Here is an 18,548-nt window from a genome sequence, read left to right on the forward strand (position 1 = left end):
ATGTTATTCATTTTACAGGAGAGAGAGAGAGAGAGTTTTCTAAATCTCACATGCCAAAATGAAATTTAGAAAGAATAAGGATGAGGAACCTACTGCACCCGGGCAAGGTAGATCCATATTTTAGTTATACCAACGTTATGCCGATTTGAAGATGGAAGAACATTATTTGGTGATCATTTTGTTGTGTATTCTTTTCAGTGGCCATTAAAAAACGATCAAAGGTCCCGGGTGTTATGATCACGCAGTTTGTGGAGGAAATCCCTGAAGGAAAAAGTCACCCGGACTTCACCCGCAAACCCATCGCCTTGACTATTCAAGAAGGTACAAACAATACTGCAAAAAAAAAGATTTTCAAGAAAATATAATCTTAGTATTTTTGTCTTGTTTTCAGTAAAAATATCTAAAAAAATTTTAATTAAGATGTAAATAAGTAAATAAGAAGTAAATAAGAATAGTTAAGTGATTTTGTGCAGAAAACAAGCAAAAAAATCTTGATTTTTTCTTGAATTTAGTGTTTAAGAAAAATATTCAAGATTTTTTTGCTGACCCCATTAGCAGCTTTTATTGCTTGTTTTATGCACAAAATCACTTAAATTTGATATTTTTGGTTTCAAAAACTAGACTTATTTTCTTGGGTCGTTTTGCTCATCAAGAAAAAAGGATCTTAATGTAAGAATTTTTAAATATTTTTACTGAAACCAAGACAAAAATACTAAGAAAATCTTTTCTTGAAAATCATTTTTTGCAGTGAAACCATTGTTTATGCTAATATAAAAAGGATACAGTAAATTAAAACGTTTTATTCTCTTACAGGAAAGTTTGCATTTTTCAAAGCTATTATTACTGGAGACCCTACGCCAACTGTTACATGGGCTCGAAACAATGGAGATACATCTGATCCTGAGAGATATATTGCTTCCTATGACCCAATAGCAGATGAGCATCAATTACAGGTGTTTTATCATCTACAAATTGCATAATAGCATTAAAGGAATAGTTCTTCCCAAAATGAAAATTAGTCCATATTTTAATCACGTTCAAGCCATCCTTTGTTTACTGTATATGGTATATGGTGACTTTCCTCTTTCAGCCAGACACAGTCTGTGTCTTTTTACTGTAGCTTTGTAATGGCATTGGATAGTGCCCCATTTTTAAAGCTACATATAGTGCATCCATCAATCAAAAACTAATTTATACTGTACAGTTATTAAATGGGTCGGATGTGATAGCAAAGGATTTATTGGGTCGGAGTTGGGTTTTCGTGAAAATACTTAGATTTCTAAAGTTTGAAAGTTTCTAAAGTTTGAAATACCTGTATAAATGTTTCCATACAAAGAGCCATCTCTTAACCTCGGATGGCATTTAATTGGATGGATGTGCTTTTTGGAGTTTTTAAAATGGGGCACTGTAGCATTATAAAGCTGAAAATACTTGTCTCAAAGAAAAAAGTCATATACACCTAAAATGGCTTGAGGACAAATTAAACATGGGCAAAAAAAGTTTCTTTACTGGACTGCAAAAAAGTTTGCTGGTTTAACTTAAAAAAGAAAACTACCTGGTTGCCTTAAAAAATTTAAGTAATTCGACTTAAACACATATTTTTACACAACTTTTTTGAGTTAACTACTATTTTTAAGTTGAATTAAAGGAATAGTCTATCCATTTTCCATTTTAAACTATGTTATTACCTTAACTACTAAGAGTTGATACATCCCTCTATCATCTTAGTGCGTGCACGTAAGCACTGGGGCGCGCTGCAACACTTCGATAGCATTTAGCTTAGCCCCATTCATTCTATGGTACCACTCAGAGATAAGGTTATAAGTGAACAAACACATCAACGTTTTTCCTATTTAAAGGGGACAGAGAATGAAAAACCATTTTTACCTTGTCTTTGTTGAATAATGGTAGTCTACCCACATTCACAAACATACAAAAAGTGCTAAACATGCTAAACATCTCAGTCTCATAGAAATTCCTCTTTTAGAAATGTCAGCCAGAAAACAACCCAATCTGAAAAACTGATGCTTATGACATCACAGGCATCTAACTGCCCCTCCACTTTAAAATAATTGGCTACATTTTTTGAGTGGCAGCAAAGTCAGCTAATCAGTAATGAGATTGCAAGTTAAGCCAGTAGGGGGAGCCAAATAGGTGCAAAACCACTTGTTTGAAATCCCCCACCCTAATAGAGCTATTTGAGAGAGGTTTTTAGGAAGCTTCTAAGGCATTACAGACCCAAACAAAATTTTTTTTGTCTACATGTCACATCACAGAACAAGGATAAATACTCCGTTCAACCATTCTATGTCACCTTTAAGACGAGTAGTTATACGAGCAAGTTTGGTGGTACAAAATAAAACGTAGCGCTTTTCTGAGCGGATTTAAAAGGGTAACTATAATGTACAGTATGGCGGAAAAGCACTTCTGGGAGTACTTCGACTCGGCACAGTAACACTCTCCCTCTCCCATTATGAGAGGGAGAAGGGGAGCGGATTTTTCAGGCGAGTTGAAGTACTCCTAAAAGTGCTATTACGCCATAAAATATAGTTACCCTTTTAAATCCGCCCAGAAAAGCGCTACGTTTTATTTTGTGCCACCATACTTGCTCGTATAACTACTCGTCTTAAATAGGAAAAACGTTGATGTGTTTGGTCACTTCTAATTTTATCTTTGTTTGGTACCACTGAATGAATGGGGCTAAGCTAAATGCTATCGAAGTGTCGCAGCGCGCCCCAGCGCTTACGTGCACGCACTAACATGATAGAGGTATGTATCAAAGTTAAGGTAATAACATAGTTTAATATGGAAAATTGATAGACTATTCCTTTAACTCAACATTTTAACGCAACCAGGTAATTTACTTTTTTAAGTTGAACCAATTTTTTTACTGTGTAGAAATAATACAAAATCATGCAAATCTCTTGGTTGAATAATTGGTCCCATAAACCAAAAAAAAGAAAGAAATATATTTGAAAATATACATAAAATCGCCAAAAAAATGTTGCTGAAATATATTTTGGAATATATTTACAAAAATATATTTTTCACTGATATATTTTTGTATATTTTGAAATATATTTTAAAAATACATTTTAAAGCATCATAAGATATATTAAGCCCTCCATATATTTCAATCCAAGGAAATTATTCACATCGCATTGGAAGAAAAACTTTGTTATGAACATGTAAACAGTTTTACAAAGGTTGAAATTACATTTTTTCATCTTCAAAAATAAACTTTATAAAATTAATTTCTATTAAGCATATATTTAAAATACATGTAGGCAAAAAAAAAAAAAAAAAACATTTTTTTTCCATATGGGATGTTAAATTAGAAATATATTTGCCTGCCCGTGAAATATTTAACATTTTAAAATATATGTTGATATATGAAAGGTTAAAACTAAATATATTTTCAAATTCAATTCTACAAAATGTATAGCATATATTTTTGGCCAGAGAAATAGTTTTTTTATTTTTTGCCTTATGGGGTTGGTTGAATATTTATTAAAACGTGTTGTATTGTTAGATGCCGAATGTCGAAGTTGATCAAGCAGACACCTACAAATGCATGGCGAGTAATGAGTTTGGACGTGCTTTGGTCACTGTCACACTCAATGTAATTGAAGGTAAGTAAAAGTGATCATTTTTTATTGCTCTTTCATATTTAACAGAGATACAGAATCAAATGCTGCCTGGATCATCTGCAGTAAAGTAGAAATTAAACAAGCAAACATATAGTCTCTATAATACTTAACCTGTAATTCAGCAAAAAAGACAAAACAAAATCTATTTTCTTTCAGTTGGGTTCAAGAAGAGCAAAGCGATGCAGGAGGCACGATTAGGTCTGGATGATTTGAAGTCTTTTGTGCCATCTTGAGTTAAAATATAAACAAACAATACCTTTGAAATACAACCCCTCAGTGAGTAAAGATAAAGAGCAGCACTCTTTTTATTTACAGAACAACGAGAAAAAGCCGTTGCAGATCTAAAGAAGACCCTGAGGACTCGGTAAGATCTCCATAATCGTACCGACGATGAGATTTTAGTGCACCTTGCATATCGAATGAACTCGTTTTATTATCTTGTTTGTTGGCATGAAACTATGAAGTTTATTAAGAGCCCCCGGAATTGAGAAGGTTTGTTTATTGTGTTTTCGCAGAGTTGAAACCCAGAAAGAAGAAAGAAAAGACGGAGAAGTCGATGAGAAATTTTGGGAGCTGTTGTTGAGCGCTGATAAGAAAGATTATGAACGCATCTGCAGTGAATACGGGGTGACGGACTTCCGCTGGATGCTGAGAAAACTGAATGAGAAGAAAAGGGAAATTGAGGAGGAGCAGGCAAAGGTAAATTTAATAGTTATAAATGATTACATACAACCAAAACTCAACAACAGCTACATTGTGCCTTAAATGACAATCTGTCATAAAGTATGCATAATATTTCTGTATTTTTTTATTAAGTCGTGTACCAGTTGTGTCTTAAACTTACACATATTTCAAAATGTGACAAAAAATACTCAACACTGCTTGCTTACTTTTTTTCTCAGGAAGTCTGCGTCTCTCTGTAAATCTAGCCCTAGTGGTACCTTTAAAAAGGTTTATATTTTTATCTTTCCTTCAACAGTTCATCGAACACCTGAGCAACCTGAAACACATTGAAATTAAGACACCAGGATGTGCCGAATTCGAATTCGAGATGGACCTCAAAGATCCTAATGCCAAAATCTTCCTTTTCAAGGTTAAACACCCAGTCTTTTCGAATTACAGTTCTATTTTCTATCTTAACTAGGACATATGTTAGTTTTAATAATTTTTTTATTTTGTGTCACAGGATGGTGTTATGGTCCCATTTAACACTGAAACAGATGAGAAACATTCTCTGCGTCAAGTTGGCAGAAAGTTCATTTTTAGTGTCCATGGCCTAAACCCAGAAGATGCTGGACTGTACCAAGTCGATATTGAGGGGGTCAATGTCTTTTCCACCGACTTCAAAAGTGAGCTTCAACCCATTATTAAAATATAAGGGCTGTTACACTATAAAATTTTAACCTACCGTATACACTGTAAAAAATAATATATCAACATATATTTTTATGTGACCTTAACATAACAAATTAATTAAACAATTTAAACTTTTTATGTCAACTTATCACAAGTCAAAACTTGCATAACCAAGTTGTGTACACTGTTTAAAGTGAAAAATTGGTTCAACTTAACCTCTTCAGGCCAGGTATTAAATCAGTGTGCCTTATTTTGATTGGTTGATCAGTATTTTTATTGGTTTGAACCACAAAACAGGTGAAGTTCATTCCAGTGGACGCAGGGTCTGAAGGGGTTAAAAATTTACTTTAATTTGTAACATTTAAAGAATGTAATTTATTCAATAAAAATTTTTGCAAGTAAAATTTTAAGTTGAATAAACTTTTAAACTTTTTTGTTATCAATTACAGTGTAGTTGGGTAAAATATGTAAATATTTCCCTAAACCATTGGTTAATAAACCCACCATTTTTAGTTAAATTATTATATAATATTTAGTTTTACTATTATTTTCCACTGTAAATGAAACAACTTTATGTGTCAACTACAAAAACACACTGTAAAAATTCCTTGTTTCACTTAAATGTTTATCTTTAAACAATCTTAATAAATAAGTCATTAAACCTTTGACTAGTTAGATATTAATTATTTAAATTATAAAGTTGTAATCACTTAAGTTTAATTAAACGTAATTTTTTAAAATGTATCCAAACTCATCACTACCGAGCCCCTAAGGTGACATTGGAGTAAAAAATCTAAAGTTTAGTTTTGCGTGCTTACATGAAACTTTTGCGTGCGCACCTGAAACTATCGCGTGCTTACGTGAAACTTTCGCGTGCGCACCTGAAACTATCGCGTGCTTACGTGAAACTTTGGCGTGCGCACCTGAAACTATCGCGTGCTTACGTGAAACTTTCGCGTGCGCACCTGAAACTATCGCGCGCTTACGTGAAACTTTCGCGTGTGCACCTGAAACTATCGCGTGCTTACGTGAAACTTTCGCGTGTACACGCGAAACTAAACTTTGTTTGAGTTTTGCTCCATGTCCCCCTAGGGGCTCTCTACCTCACTAGTCAAGAAAGTTGAAAATTTACAGTAAGTCTTGTTTAAGTCAGGTTGTTTAAAAGTAAAAAAAGGAGTTTTAAATGCCATAACATTTTAACAGTGCATGCAAAATATGAGAAAACATCTTGCAAGCAGTCCTATAACAAAAAACAAAAACGTTCAATAAAGATTTGCAAATGTATCTTTGCAGTTCCAATGGTGGACTTCTTGGTAAAGATTCAAGAAGTGAAAGCCATAGAAAGAGAAGATGCCGTTTTTGAGTGCGTCTTATCTGCTCCGCTTCCGAAGATCTCTTGGATGGGAAAGAATACCCAGCTGGTTCATGGTGAAAAGTATGACATCAGTGTGTCTGAAGACATGCTGATCCACCGGCTGGTGGTGAAGGACTGCATGCAGGTAGACAAAGGCATCTACGCGGCCGTGGCCGGAATGAAGTCCTGTAACGCTTGGCTCATAGTGGACCGTAAGATCAAATTCAGATCCATTATCTACCTTAACAGATGAGTGATTCACTTATCAGAGAAACTGAAATGTGTCCGGATCCTCACGTAGACAAGAAACTATTTGAGAAGATTTATTTACTGATATCATTGCAACTGGCACTTTTAACTTCCAGCCAGATGGCGTTTTAATTGATTGAGAGATTCGGCAGATGTGATTAATAAATTTAATTAGAATAATTGAGCCACATTATTGCCATAATCTGTCACGTTATAGCATATAATGCTTAAATAAATTTAATGAAAGAACGATTATGTTGCACAATGGCTTGCTGCAATTATAAACCTTATATGAATCAAACTGACAGGCACTTAGAAATACTTAAAATAGTCTAAAATTGACCATTTCAATGAAATACCTTTAATTATTTAAGATGTTTCGAATTGAAAAAGCAGCACAAAAGAAAATTAATTGCTTGCATTGTTCACTATTACCATTTAAGCCCACTATATCATCAAAAACCTGAACGCTCAGTTCTGTGGGTATGCTCAGCAAGTTCAATGACCAGAATATTAACACCTCCTATGTTGATCTGCCCTTGGAACAGCTGACCCTGATCCGAACAACAGGGGCAGGAAACCTGCTCGCAAAACCACCACTGCGGGAGGGGGTGGTGCAGATCTCCTGAAGATCGCTGCCGTCCAGCAGGAGAAGCTACAGAAGGAGCGAGAAGAGAGAATGGAGCAGACGAAAAAGTTTGAGGCCGAGCTAGATGCTGCCATAGAAGAAGAGCCACCAGCGGAGGAGGTTCCTCCCAAGGGTCCCACTGGTCCTACTGAGGTTCCTGCTGGTTCTCCCAAGGTTCCCGTTGTTCCTACTGAGGTTTCCGCTGGTCATCCCAAGGGTCCATCTGGTCCTCCCAAGGTTCCAGTGGGTCCTACAAAGGGTCCCACTGGTCCTACCGAGGTCCCTGCTGGTTCTGCTGAAGATCCTGCTGATTCTGCTGAGGTTCCTGGTGGTCCTTCTGAGGATCCTCAGGTTCAAACAGCAACTTCAAAACCAAAAGACAAACAAAAACCTAAACCCAAACCTAAGCCAGACTGTGGTGACATAGTAAATGAGTCAGAACCTGTGCCTAAAGTGAATAAGAAAAAAGCACCAGAATTTTTACCAGAAGAACGTGTTTCATCACCTCCAGAGGAAGAGTCACCCAGCGAAGAACCAAAGAAGAGAGTTAGGACTGGACCTTTAATTCCAGACACCAAAATTGGTAAGTTGATATTAATTATTTACTTTTTTTTACCAAACAATCATAGTACTGTGTGTGGTTACCTCTATTCTCTTAAAAAAGGTCTGTCTCACTTCATAAAGAACCTTAAACCCCTTTAAAAAAAAAAAATATTTTGTAATACACTTTTAAAATATAATTTTTCTTACTTTTAGTCAGTCAAAAGTTTTATATTGAATAATCGTTGCTTTATTTGATTATTTCATCTAACTTTGTGTGTTTTTTATCAAAAACATTTAATTTTTTTATTATTATTATTTATTTATTTAGTTGGTTTGGTTCTTTTTTCAAGGTTTTTATTAATTCTTTATTTTTAAAGATATGAAGGTAATAAATGAGAAATCTAGGGGCTAATAGATTCTGGAAAAGTGGGCGGTGCCTGTTGGACCCTATTGCATCTCTATTATATTTGCAATACGATTTTTGTTCGCAAATCATTTCTTTGGATCCCTAATTTTTCGAGACAGATCACGGGAGTCCACCAACCCCAGTATGAGAAACGCTTCTTCAAAGCAGTGTTTCCCAACCAGGGGGGCGGGCCCACAGGGGGGCTTTAGCAGATTTCCAAGGGGGCCTCAAGATGACTTAAAATTATAAAAAATCGGACAAAACAAGCTAAAACAAGCAAAAATCAAGATGTTTCTTTTTTTGAAATTTTAGTAGCGAATATACATCTGTCTAGTAAATCCAAGTCTAATTTATTTTTTGTGGAAAAAAATGATTGTGGGGGCCGGGCTTCAAATATTGTTGTGGGCAATATGGGGGCCTTGAAGTAATAAAGGTTGTAAACCACTGCTCTAAAGGACCCCTTCAACATTCATGCTAGAAAAATGATAACTGGCAATGACTGATCGAGTAATCAATACTCATTTGTTGTGCTACATCTGGTCAATTAAGCCTTTCACAGATGATATGAGCAGAAATTTTTACAAAACTCCAGCATTTGAACTGTTGTCAATGCACCTGTTGTTCAGATCCAGGGGTTCACTTCACCAATGGCCTGTCAGATGTTCACGCCATCATTGGCCAATCAGCTGAAATGAAGTGTAAGCTGAGCCGTGACTGTGATGGTGTTTGGTATAAAGATGGAAAAGAGGTAAACATTGCCATCATGTACTAACTATCCAATTCTTAGAATAGCCTAGTCTATATAGACATTATTTTCAATTATTTTTCTATCTATCCAAGTGATTTTAATACCATTAATTTCCATACTACAAACATGGATATTTTGGGTGTTTTTCTGGACATGTAATGTACTGTAGTAGTACTACGGTATTCTTTAATACCATGCAAATATCATTATCATTGTATATAACAAAGTACCACTGTATATGTAATTGTGTGTATATATATTTATATCTTGTTTAAATATCTGTATAGATAACGTCCACCGATGATCTGAAAATCCTCAAAGATGGGGTCGTGCATAAACTAATGATAACTAACTGCCAAGAAGATGACAGTGGAAAGTATCGCTTTGAGGCAGATGGACGTAAAACGGAGGCGATAATGATCGTGGAAGGTGATTACAATTTGTCCTTCATCTCTGATTGGTAAAATGATTAATATTCATAACAATAATATCATACATGAATGTTTATTATGTATAGCTAATATCGATACTAATAAAAACATAAAATGTAGATAACCAAAACACAGGAGATCATGTCTATTATATTTTGTATTTCAGACCCACCAAGGTTGAACCAAGATGACTTGGCCAAGTTCTCAGAGCCTGTGATCATCAAAGTCGGACAAAACGCAACATTCAAACTGGAGTTCGTTGGGCGTGAACCAATAAAAGTGCAGTGGTATAATGAGGGGGAGGAGCTTACTGAGGACAATCACATCCGGATTGAAAAGTCGGCCAGTCACAGTCGCCTTGTGCTCGTGAGATGTCAACGCAAAGATAGTGGAGAAATTAAGCTCAAACTCAAGAATGAATTTGGAATTATTGAGGCCTTTTCAAAACTTATCGTTCTCGGTTGGTATACGAAGTCACGTGAAATTTAAATATAGTTAAGAAAATGCAATAAATAAAAATAAAATATGGGGTTAATGATTGGCTATTGCTATTCGATTTCTAATGAAGAAAATATATGTATATTTTGAATGCAGTAATAGGTTGATTAGTTGACATGTTATGTAAATGTTATAATGCAGATAAACCCACCAACCCAATGGGGCCCATTGAAGTAATAGAAGCTTCATCCTCCTGTGTGGAGTTCAAGTGGAGGTCCCCGAAGGATAATGGTGGTTCTCCTATAACAAACTACAACTTGGAGCGTAACCAGATTGGGAGAAACACCTGGGTGAAGCTTGGAAACATCCCTGCAGAGCCCCATTACAAGGACACCGATGTGGATCACGGAAGAAAGTACTGCTATCGCATCAGGGCCATAACGGCAGTGGGAATCAGTGATGTTTTTGAGACAGACGACATACAGGCTGGAACCAAAGGTGAGTCAAACCTGCTTTGTTCAACGTTGGAAGAACTCTAAAGAATGATAAATCAAATTCTTGGAGATGCCCCTGTAGCTACCTTAACATTAGCTACCATTAGATGCCCCTGTAGCTACCTTAACAGTAGCTACCATGGGTTGGATTTCCAAAAAAACACACATATTGATAAAGTGTATACCTTAACCTCTTCAACCCTGAGGACCCTGTCCCGGGTCCAGAATTTCGTATTTTGACTTAATATAAAATATTCTTTTAATCTTTGATGCTCCGTCATGGACCCCAGTAACACATATGAGATACTGTTTGAAAGCTTAGAGTCTCTACTTTCTGCAGATATGCATCACTTTGACATATCTTTTACTGTAAGAAAGTTATTTACACTTAATTTACACTATCACCCCCCCCCCATATTTTTTTATATCATTTAATATTCACATATTTCATATTTGTCAAATATGACAACCATGGGCAAGTCTTATATCAAATGAAAGCTCTCACTCTCAGGAATAAGGCTACAGCATTATTTTTTTTCTATTATCAACACATATCCAACAATCATCGAATGAATAATAAGGTAAAAAATTGTCTTTTGTAAACATATGGGAAACTTGAGTGTGAACTGCCTCAGATTTCACATATTGCCACAAATGATACACCATCTTTTCTCTTAGGTCCTACTCTAAACAATGAGTCAATTCACAGCATTTTCTTTGGTTGTGTGCATATATAATCCCTTGCTATTTATTATATGTGCAAAACAAAAAAATAATATTTATATGAAAAATGTATTTTCACACCCTTCAGTAAAATGAAAATATCTTTTGAATGCGACATGCTAAAGAGTTCATTCTTTTTTTGGGTGTTTACTGTCTGGTGCTGGTAACAACCAGAACTGTCTGCAGTCTGCTAGAGCACACAGAACCAGTGTTATACACTATCAAAGACAGTATTTACAACATAAAAAAAAGAAAATTTGGTGTTTCGTCATATGAAAAACAACATAAATAACAAAATTTGTCACAAACAGCAGCTTTTTATGTAACTTCAAAGGGTTTTCTTTAAAATGATATAAAGAAATTGCATTTATTCCACTGTATGTGGTTATGGGGACACTTCAAATGTTTTTAGGCAGAAATTGTATACAAAAAGGGTATTATTCCTCCCTTCAGTTGGAGTAAAATAACTTTTGCATAGATTATGATAGAGAAAAAATTCCTTTTTCCTCTGTAAGCTGACAATTGCTGGAATCAAACAAAACTGTCTGCAGGGACCTGAGATACCCAGGGCCAGAGTTATATACTTTCAAATAAAAACTTTAGAAAAAAACATCAAAAAGCGCCTATTTATTTTTGTGTTTATTAGAGGACTGATATCACATACAACCATGTTTAGCACTTTCAACAGTGTTTTATGTAATTTCAAAGGGTTACCTGTAAAATGATACCAAACTTTTGTATGTAAACCTCTGCATGTGGGTATGGGATGCTTTTGAAATTGGGTAGGCCAAATCCAGGTGAAAATCCCCAAAATAGCTTCAGGGTGCTTTGGATAAAAGAGTTCGACAAATTATACTATAATAACTGTTATATTGCTTACAGCATATCCTGGACCACCCTCCACACCCAAGGTGGTCAGTGCCTTCAAGGACCGCATCGCTTTGACATGGGTTCCTCCCACCAACACCGGAGGAACCAACATTGTTGGCTACAATTTGGAGAAACGCAAAAGGGGAAGCAACTTATGGACTCAAGTGAACCTCCCAGACGAGCCAATCAAAGGTTGTCAAGGTCCCTCTGATGTCTGTTCGAGATGTTTGTCGATTTTAAACTCTTTAGTAATTGTTATGTCATCTTTTGTCTTCCCAAGGCAAACAGTTTGAAGTGAAGGATGTTGTTGAAGGAATGGAATATGAATTCCGCGTGTCGGCCATTAACTTCTCTGGCACCGGAGAACCAAGCTCACCTTCCGAATTTGTGGTTGCCAGAGATCCTAAAAGTAAGTATGTCAGTCACACTCGCATAATAAATGTTAAAAGCATTTTTAATTTGCTAGCATAAACAGGAAAGGCAACCCAGATAATGACATCATTGTACAAACGCCAAATTCAAATAAAGATGAAGAATAAAAAAATTAAACATAAAAATATACAGTGTATATTTGTGTGTGGGGGGGGGGGGGTTGGCATATGTGGTTTACGGGGATATTAATAGGGTATAATGACTTTTTTATTATGCTATCAACATGGTTTACGGGGGCACAGGAAGTGCCAACAAGGTTTTGTGATGGTTGTGATTAGGGACTTGGGTAGGTTATGGGAATATAATAAACAGTTTGTACTGTATAAAATGCAATGCGTCTATGGAATTGTCCCTATGGAATTTATTGAATTGTATCATTTAATAACTAAACAAAAATTTTCTTTACATTAAGGCAACTTAACTGAAATTGTATGCACTTTTGTGATTTTCAGAACCCCCTGGTAAAGTCATTGACCTGAAAGTGACAGATTCCTCCTATACCTCATTGACTTTGGGTTGGACTAAACCAAAGGAAGAACAGGGGGTCCAGGATGAAGCTAAGGGTTACTTTGTGGAATTAAGACCAGCCGAGAACACAGAATGGAGTCGTTGTAACTCCAACGTCCTCATTACAACTTCATATACAATTCTTGGTCTTAAATCTATGGCCATGTATTGGGTACGAGTAGTTGCAACCAACGAAGGAGGAGATGGTCAACCACAGGATTTGGACAACTACATCATTGCCATGCCCCCACCTGGTACTGCATCATTTGAAATACCAGCTTGATTTTGTAGGAATTTGTACGTAATTTGTGGCTAATATGTATGAATTCGTAAGAAGTAAATTGTACACAACACTGATGATCATAAAAAACTCAACCGCAAGGTTGGAATTGTACAAAAATGTACGAATGTGGTTTTATAAATTAATGCGAATTAGCCACCTGGCAAAATACGTACGAATCGCCATGAGATACATATTTTTGATTAATGTTTACTTTAACGGTCCACCAACCAAACATACTTCTTAACTAAATTTATGTATCTCATGTTGTTTAATTTATCTAAATGTTTATGCTTAAATGCTGCAATTAGTTTCAGTTAGTGTCTGCATATGGGTGTACTAATGAAACTGAGTTTATTTAACGTTGTTAATATTTTATTATTTTCAGTAAGGCCAAAATTCACTGATCGAAAAATGAAAAGCTTTATCGTCGTAAGAGCTGAAAATTCTGCTCGGATCAACATAAACTTTGAGGTATCAGAGTAACTCTAATAGAAGAAAATGATCATATTCATCTGCTATCTTATGCTAACCTCACGGGTCTTATCTACAGAATTTAATATCAAAATATGAACTCTCATTGGCAGGCATCCCCTATGCCAACTATAATCTGGCTGAAAGATGGTATGCCCGTGTCCAAACGTGTAACTGTGAGCAACACGGACGGGTCGACCCAGCTCTTGATTGCATCTGCCGAACGCTCAGATACGGGGATCTACTCCGTCATTGTCAAGAACATTGTGGGTCAGGAGACGTTCAGCGTTGAGATAAGAGTTACAGGTGAGATAGAAGTCTGTCTATCTATCTATCTATCTATCTATCTATCTATCTATCTATCTATCTATCTATCTATCTATCTATCTATCTATCTATCTATCTATCTATCTATCTAGTTTAATAACTCTCTAAAGCATTCCTCCAGTGTAATGACAGAAAATGTTGTACTAATATATTTCTGGAAAATTTTCTGGATAATGCAGACACCTGTAATATTTACAGATGATCCCAAGCCACCTGGTCCACTTCAGGTGGAAGAAAACGTCCCTGGCACACTGACAGTTTCCTGGGACGCTTCTCCTGATGAGAAACGTGATAATCATCTGCATTACATGGTGATGAAACGGGACTCCGTCAAACGCACCTGGCACACGGTGGCAGATCGCCTATTTAACAACAACTTCACTGCGGTTAATATCATGCCAGGAAGGGAGTATAACTTCCGCGTGTATGCCAAAAACGACATAGGCCTTTCTGAACCATCCGTTTCCCAAACTTGGGGTGTTGTGAGGAAAAGAGGTAAGATGGCTCCACCTTTATCATTGCACTCTTAATATAGAATTTTTTATTGAACATAAATATTTTTCTGTACACTGCAGAAAAGTTCATTCTGAACCGGACGCCATCCAAAACCTGCAACTTTGAATCTGCCCCCATATTCACCGTTCCCCTGAAGACCCACACTACCCCGGAAAAATATGAGTGCTATATGAGCTGCGCGGTTAAAGGCGACCCCGCCCCCCGTGTCACCTGGTACCGAAACAACATTAGTCTCAATGCAAATGACAACTACTACATCACCAACACCTGTGGCGTCTGTTCCATGCTTATATTGACAGTCGGTCCCAAAGATAACGGAGAGTACAAAGTCGTGGCGGAAAATCATTTAGGCCAAGCGGAGTGCATCACACAGCTGACAATCTTAGGTATGTGCTACAAAATACTTGAGTTAGTATCTCAGCGGCTTTTGTTGGCTTTAATAGTGTCCCTGTGGTTTAAATGGTACAGCAATGCATTAGCATAAAGCTTGCGTGTCCAAGGAAAACACATTCTGTACTCATAAATTAGGGGTTCCATAATTGCAATTTTCCCCAAACACTTCCTGGCCAGGATTTCCGGTGGGTCCTCCGGAAGTTGCATTCGTCGACCACATATTGTAGGGGAGAGCGGGCACTACCTAACGCTTTTTGGTTTTGATCATTCAAAAAATATTTGAGTTTGATTTATTATATTTTTACTCAAGCAACACACACATCTCCGCTACAAATGAACATTTGAAGTTTGTTTCTAGTACTTACAACTCTTGGACAATTACACCAAACGTGACAGAAGGGCAAACGTTACAACTTACCCCATAGGTGGGGTTCATTGTAACAGGTAGGGGGTTAGTTGTAACACTTGCTAAAAATTCATTCATCCAGCCCTATTTTTAGCAATAGTTCAATTATAAATGGATACAAATGTCTAAATATGTGAGAAAAAGCAGCACAATTATGACAAAACATTTTTTTATATGTGACCCAGTCTGTAATAACCATAATACAGTTTCAAAATCAAATTCTGAGATAATGAGCATCAAATTCTGATTTTCATTATGATTTCAATCTTTGACGTGACTTTATTCAATCAATATTAAAGATATGAACAAAAATAAATTTGACACACGATTTTTGATAAGACAGGCACATTTATTTTGTTGGCAGCCAGCAATCATTCGTGTGTAGCCTATTTAAAACAACGGCAAGAATTAAGCTAACGTTAGCGGTTTTCATATGGTTAGTGCTGAGGGGTTAGTTGTAACACAACGTTACAATTAACCCTGCTGGGTCAAAAATATTTTCCACAAAAATGTTGCTAAGAGCTGCAGACATATTTCAAAACAATGCTATGTTTTAGTCAACAAGACACTTATTAATATGACACACCATTGGATTTGGTATCTTACACACCCAACTTAGAAACCGAAAAAATACATATGATGAAAAATTTACTTACATGCCAACAAAACACTCGTTCATCAATAACTCTCTGGAAAAACATGATACATTTCCAATAATTTGCGGGAGATGGTCTTTTGGCAGCGTGAAAAAAATACTAGAAAAACAAAACGCTCAACCTTGTGCAACGATGTATACAGTCCGTGTTACAACTAACCCTGCGCACGCCTTTGTCATGAGATAAATAAATCATAATTTTATAATGTTTAACTGAAATGTGAGTACCTCAATGAATTATGCGGTCGACGAATTCGACTTCCGAACACAACCGAAATCCTGGCCAGGACATGTCCGGGGGAAAATGGCACGTATGGTTACCCTAGATAAATGTATAGCTTGAGTTGTTTTTGATGAGAATGTCTGTTAAATGCATATTTGTAAATGTTACTTTATATTTACATTTGGCATATGCAAGTTACAGTAAATTTAAGATATGCATAATTATGTGCATACCTTTTAAAAGCCGGAATCAAACCCATCACCTTTGTATTCCAATGGCTTGCCATACCAGTTGAGCTATTCAGATTATTGTTTTTGAAGGTATTGACAATACTTGAGTAATAATTTTATTTTTGTTTCTCTTTCCCAGAATGATTTTTCTGTGAGTGATGAAGACTCGTGTGACTAATCTTTGATTTAAAATATCAACACTGAAAACCACAAGCAAGCTGAGAGAGTTTATACAGCTTTTGGTAATTGATTTATTGGTTGTGTATGTATATGTATATTGCTGTCAAACTAATGTCAGATAATTTATCAAATTATTATATAAACAATTATTTTTCAACCATTTCAACTATTAAATTGTCATCTATTCAGTGCCTCAAAATGACTGTTCATAAGAATTTTTGGACAATCAGGATTGATCTCTTGAACATCATTTGTTCAATTTTCTTATTACTGCTGTGTCTGACAGTATGTGACCCCTCTGGGACAAAGGTTATAAACGCATAAAAGTGAAAACAGGCAACATTTGCTCTTAATAGCCATTAAATCTGCCTGCAAATGTCAGCGTTGTGCACTAGCGTTCCTTGTAAATATTTGAACTTGCCATAAACCGGTATCATAAAAATCCCTCCACTGTATGTTGAAATGCGCTCTATTAGTGCATACGTTTTGAAAATCATTGCAAAATATATCACTCAGAGGCAGTTTTTCAAACAAATGTCACTGAATTGTACAAATAAATAAATACATAAATATCATAAAGGTGTTTTATTTTTTTATAGAGGCCATTGGGTCTTGGTTTACGGGTTCCATTATTATCTTTGCTCTGCAGGGAAACAGATACACGTTGGTAGTAAAGTGAAAAATGCGTGAACCTGGTGGCAGATGCCTGGGTTAGTGTGTACTGAGGTCAGAGAGAGTCAAGTTTAAATTTAACAGCTGTCAGGCGTCTGCAGACGTTTGCAGAACACTGAGTGGGTAAAAAAAATGAATGAACAGTCAGCAGAAAGCACAAAAAAAGAAAACAAATATAATAATATAGTGATATTGTATATAGCGATATTGTCATATGAAAATATTTCTTGCTATTGACATTGTTTCATGCTGAATCCTTGAATTTTTGAAGACATTGACTCTATAGTAGAATACTGACATGCTGACCCAAGCACTAAAACTTATACTACCCCTCCCAAAAATATCCTTTCGTGAAACTGTGCACGCAGAGTGTGTGCACATACAGTAGTAAAACTTTTATTGCAAACAAACAGGAATAAATCTTTATGCTAAAAAAACTTGGCATGTGGCTTCATGGTGCCATTGTATTATATGTATGTCATATGGGAAAACCTTTTGAGGGGGACGACCTTCCAAAAATATATAACCATTTATACAGTACATTTATATAGATAACAAAACTTTTAAACCGTGTTAGATACCTGTAAATATTAAGTGTGCACATATTGTTTCCAGATCTAAATAATTTACTATACCTATATGTTGGATGTTGGGATTTATACAGATTTGTTTTTTACTGCAGCAACATTGCCAATAAATCTTGTTTTATAGCAGCTTTAGGAAGAATGCTGCCTTACAAACCCCAATGACTAAGATAAAGCAGACTGTAGTGATAAAACAAATAGAAAGATACAAAACAAATATAAAAGGAGAGATAAACACTTGAAACAGTAAATAAAACAGTAATAATATTTAGCAAATTTTTTTTTCCCTGAAATTTTCCAAGGACCCCTAAGAACCTTCTGGGGGGAATTTCTTGTGATTTATTGTTTTCTACATAAAATCATCTAACATAATTTAAAGCACATTCTGTGAAAATATAAACTTGATATCTTTAAAGGGGTACTATGACGTTGCTTAAAAAAAGACATTAGTATGTGTATTTGGTCGGACTGTCAAACGATTAAAATATTTTAGATATCTAGATAAAATCTAGGTTAATCGCATGATTGTCATGAGTTAACTTGTGATTAATCGCAACCTAATTGCACATTTTGATCTGTTATCTTAAAGGCACACAAGGCAAGTCTGAGTATTATTTCTCTACTAGCTCCCCCTAGTGTCTGGGAGTAAATGCGTTCTATATCTAAGACTATACGAGACTGAAGGACACCGGGTCGGATACAGCGAACTTGCAAGTGGGGTATTCTTCCTACAGCAGTAGGGGCGGGCGAGAGAGTCTTCATTCGTCATGTAATGAGTC

At 35.9% G+C, this 18,548-nt stretch overlaps 1 protein-coding gene across 1 annotated transcript; it reads left to right on the forward strand.

Annotated features, from left to right (window-relative positions):
• On the forward strand, positions 1–17,062 carry igfn1.3 (immunoglobulin like and fibronectin type III domain containing 1, tandem duplicate 3). The gene is made up of 23 exons (XM_065279727.2): positions 1–107; positions 199–321; positions 814–953; positions 3,533–3,632; positions 3,807–3,848; positions 3,966–4,014; positions 4,166–4,349; positions 4,630–4,743; positions 4,837–4,999; positions 6,300–6,572; positions 7,158–7,820; positions 8,813–8,934; positions 9,222–9,363; positions 9,532–9,825; positions 10,005–10,301; positions 11,903–12,082; positions 12,171–12,299; positions 12,775–13,083; positions 13,498–13,583; positions 13,697–13,889; positions 14,109–14,405; positions 14,486–14,812; positions 16,473–17,062. Exons 1-23 carry the CDS (start codon positions 59–61, stop codon positions 16,475–16,477), a joined length of 4,281 nt encoding a protein of 1,426 aa, XP_065135799.2. The 5' UTR covers positions 1–58; the 3' UTR covers positions 16,478–17,062.
• The last annotated feature ends 1,486 nt before the right edge of the window (positions 17,063–18,548 follow it).

Source organism: Paramisgurnus dabryanus, chromosome 7 (assembly GCF_030506205.2).
Source record: "Paramisgurnus dabryanus chromosome 7, PD_genome_1.1, whole genome shotgun sequence".
In the NCBI taxonomy this organism is placed as follows: Eukaryota; Metazoa; Chordata; class Actinopteri; order Cypriniformes; family Cobitidae; genus Paramisgurnus; species Paramisgurnus dabryanus.

Excerpts from the sequence above, each read along its gene's own strand:
- igfn1.3 (XM_065279727.2), top strand. The coding sequence starts at position 59 with ATGAAATTTAGAAAGAATAAGGATGAGGAACCTACTGCACCCGGGCAA. Across the intron at positions 13,084-13,497 it reads CATTGCCATGCCCCCACCTG|TAAGGCCAAAATTCACTGAT; the intron begins GTACTGCATCAT and ends TATTATTTTCAG. Across the intron at positions 13,890-14,108 it reads CGTTGAGATAAGAGTTACAG|ATGATCCCAAGCCACCTGGT; the intron begins GTGAGATAGAAG and ends TAATATTTACAG.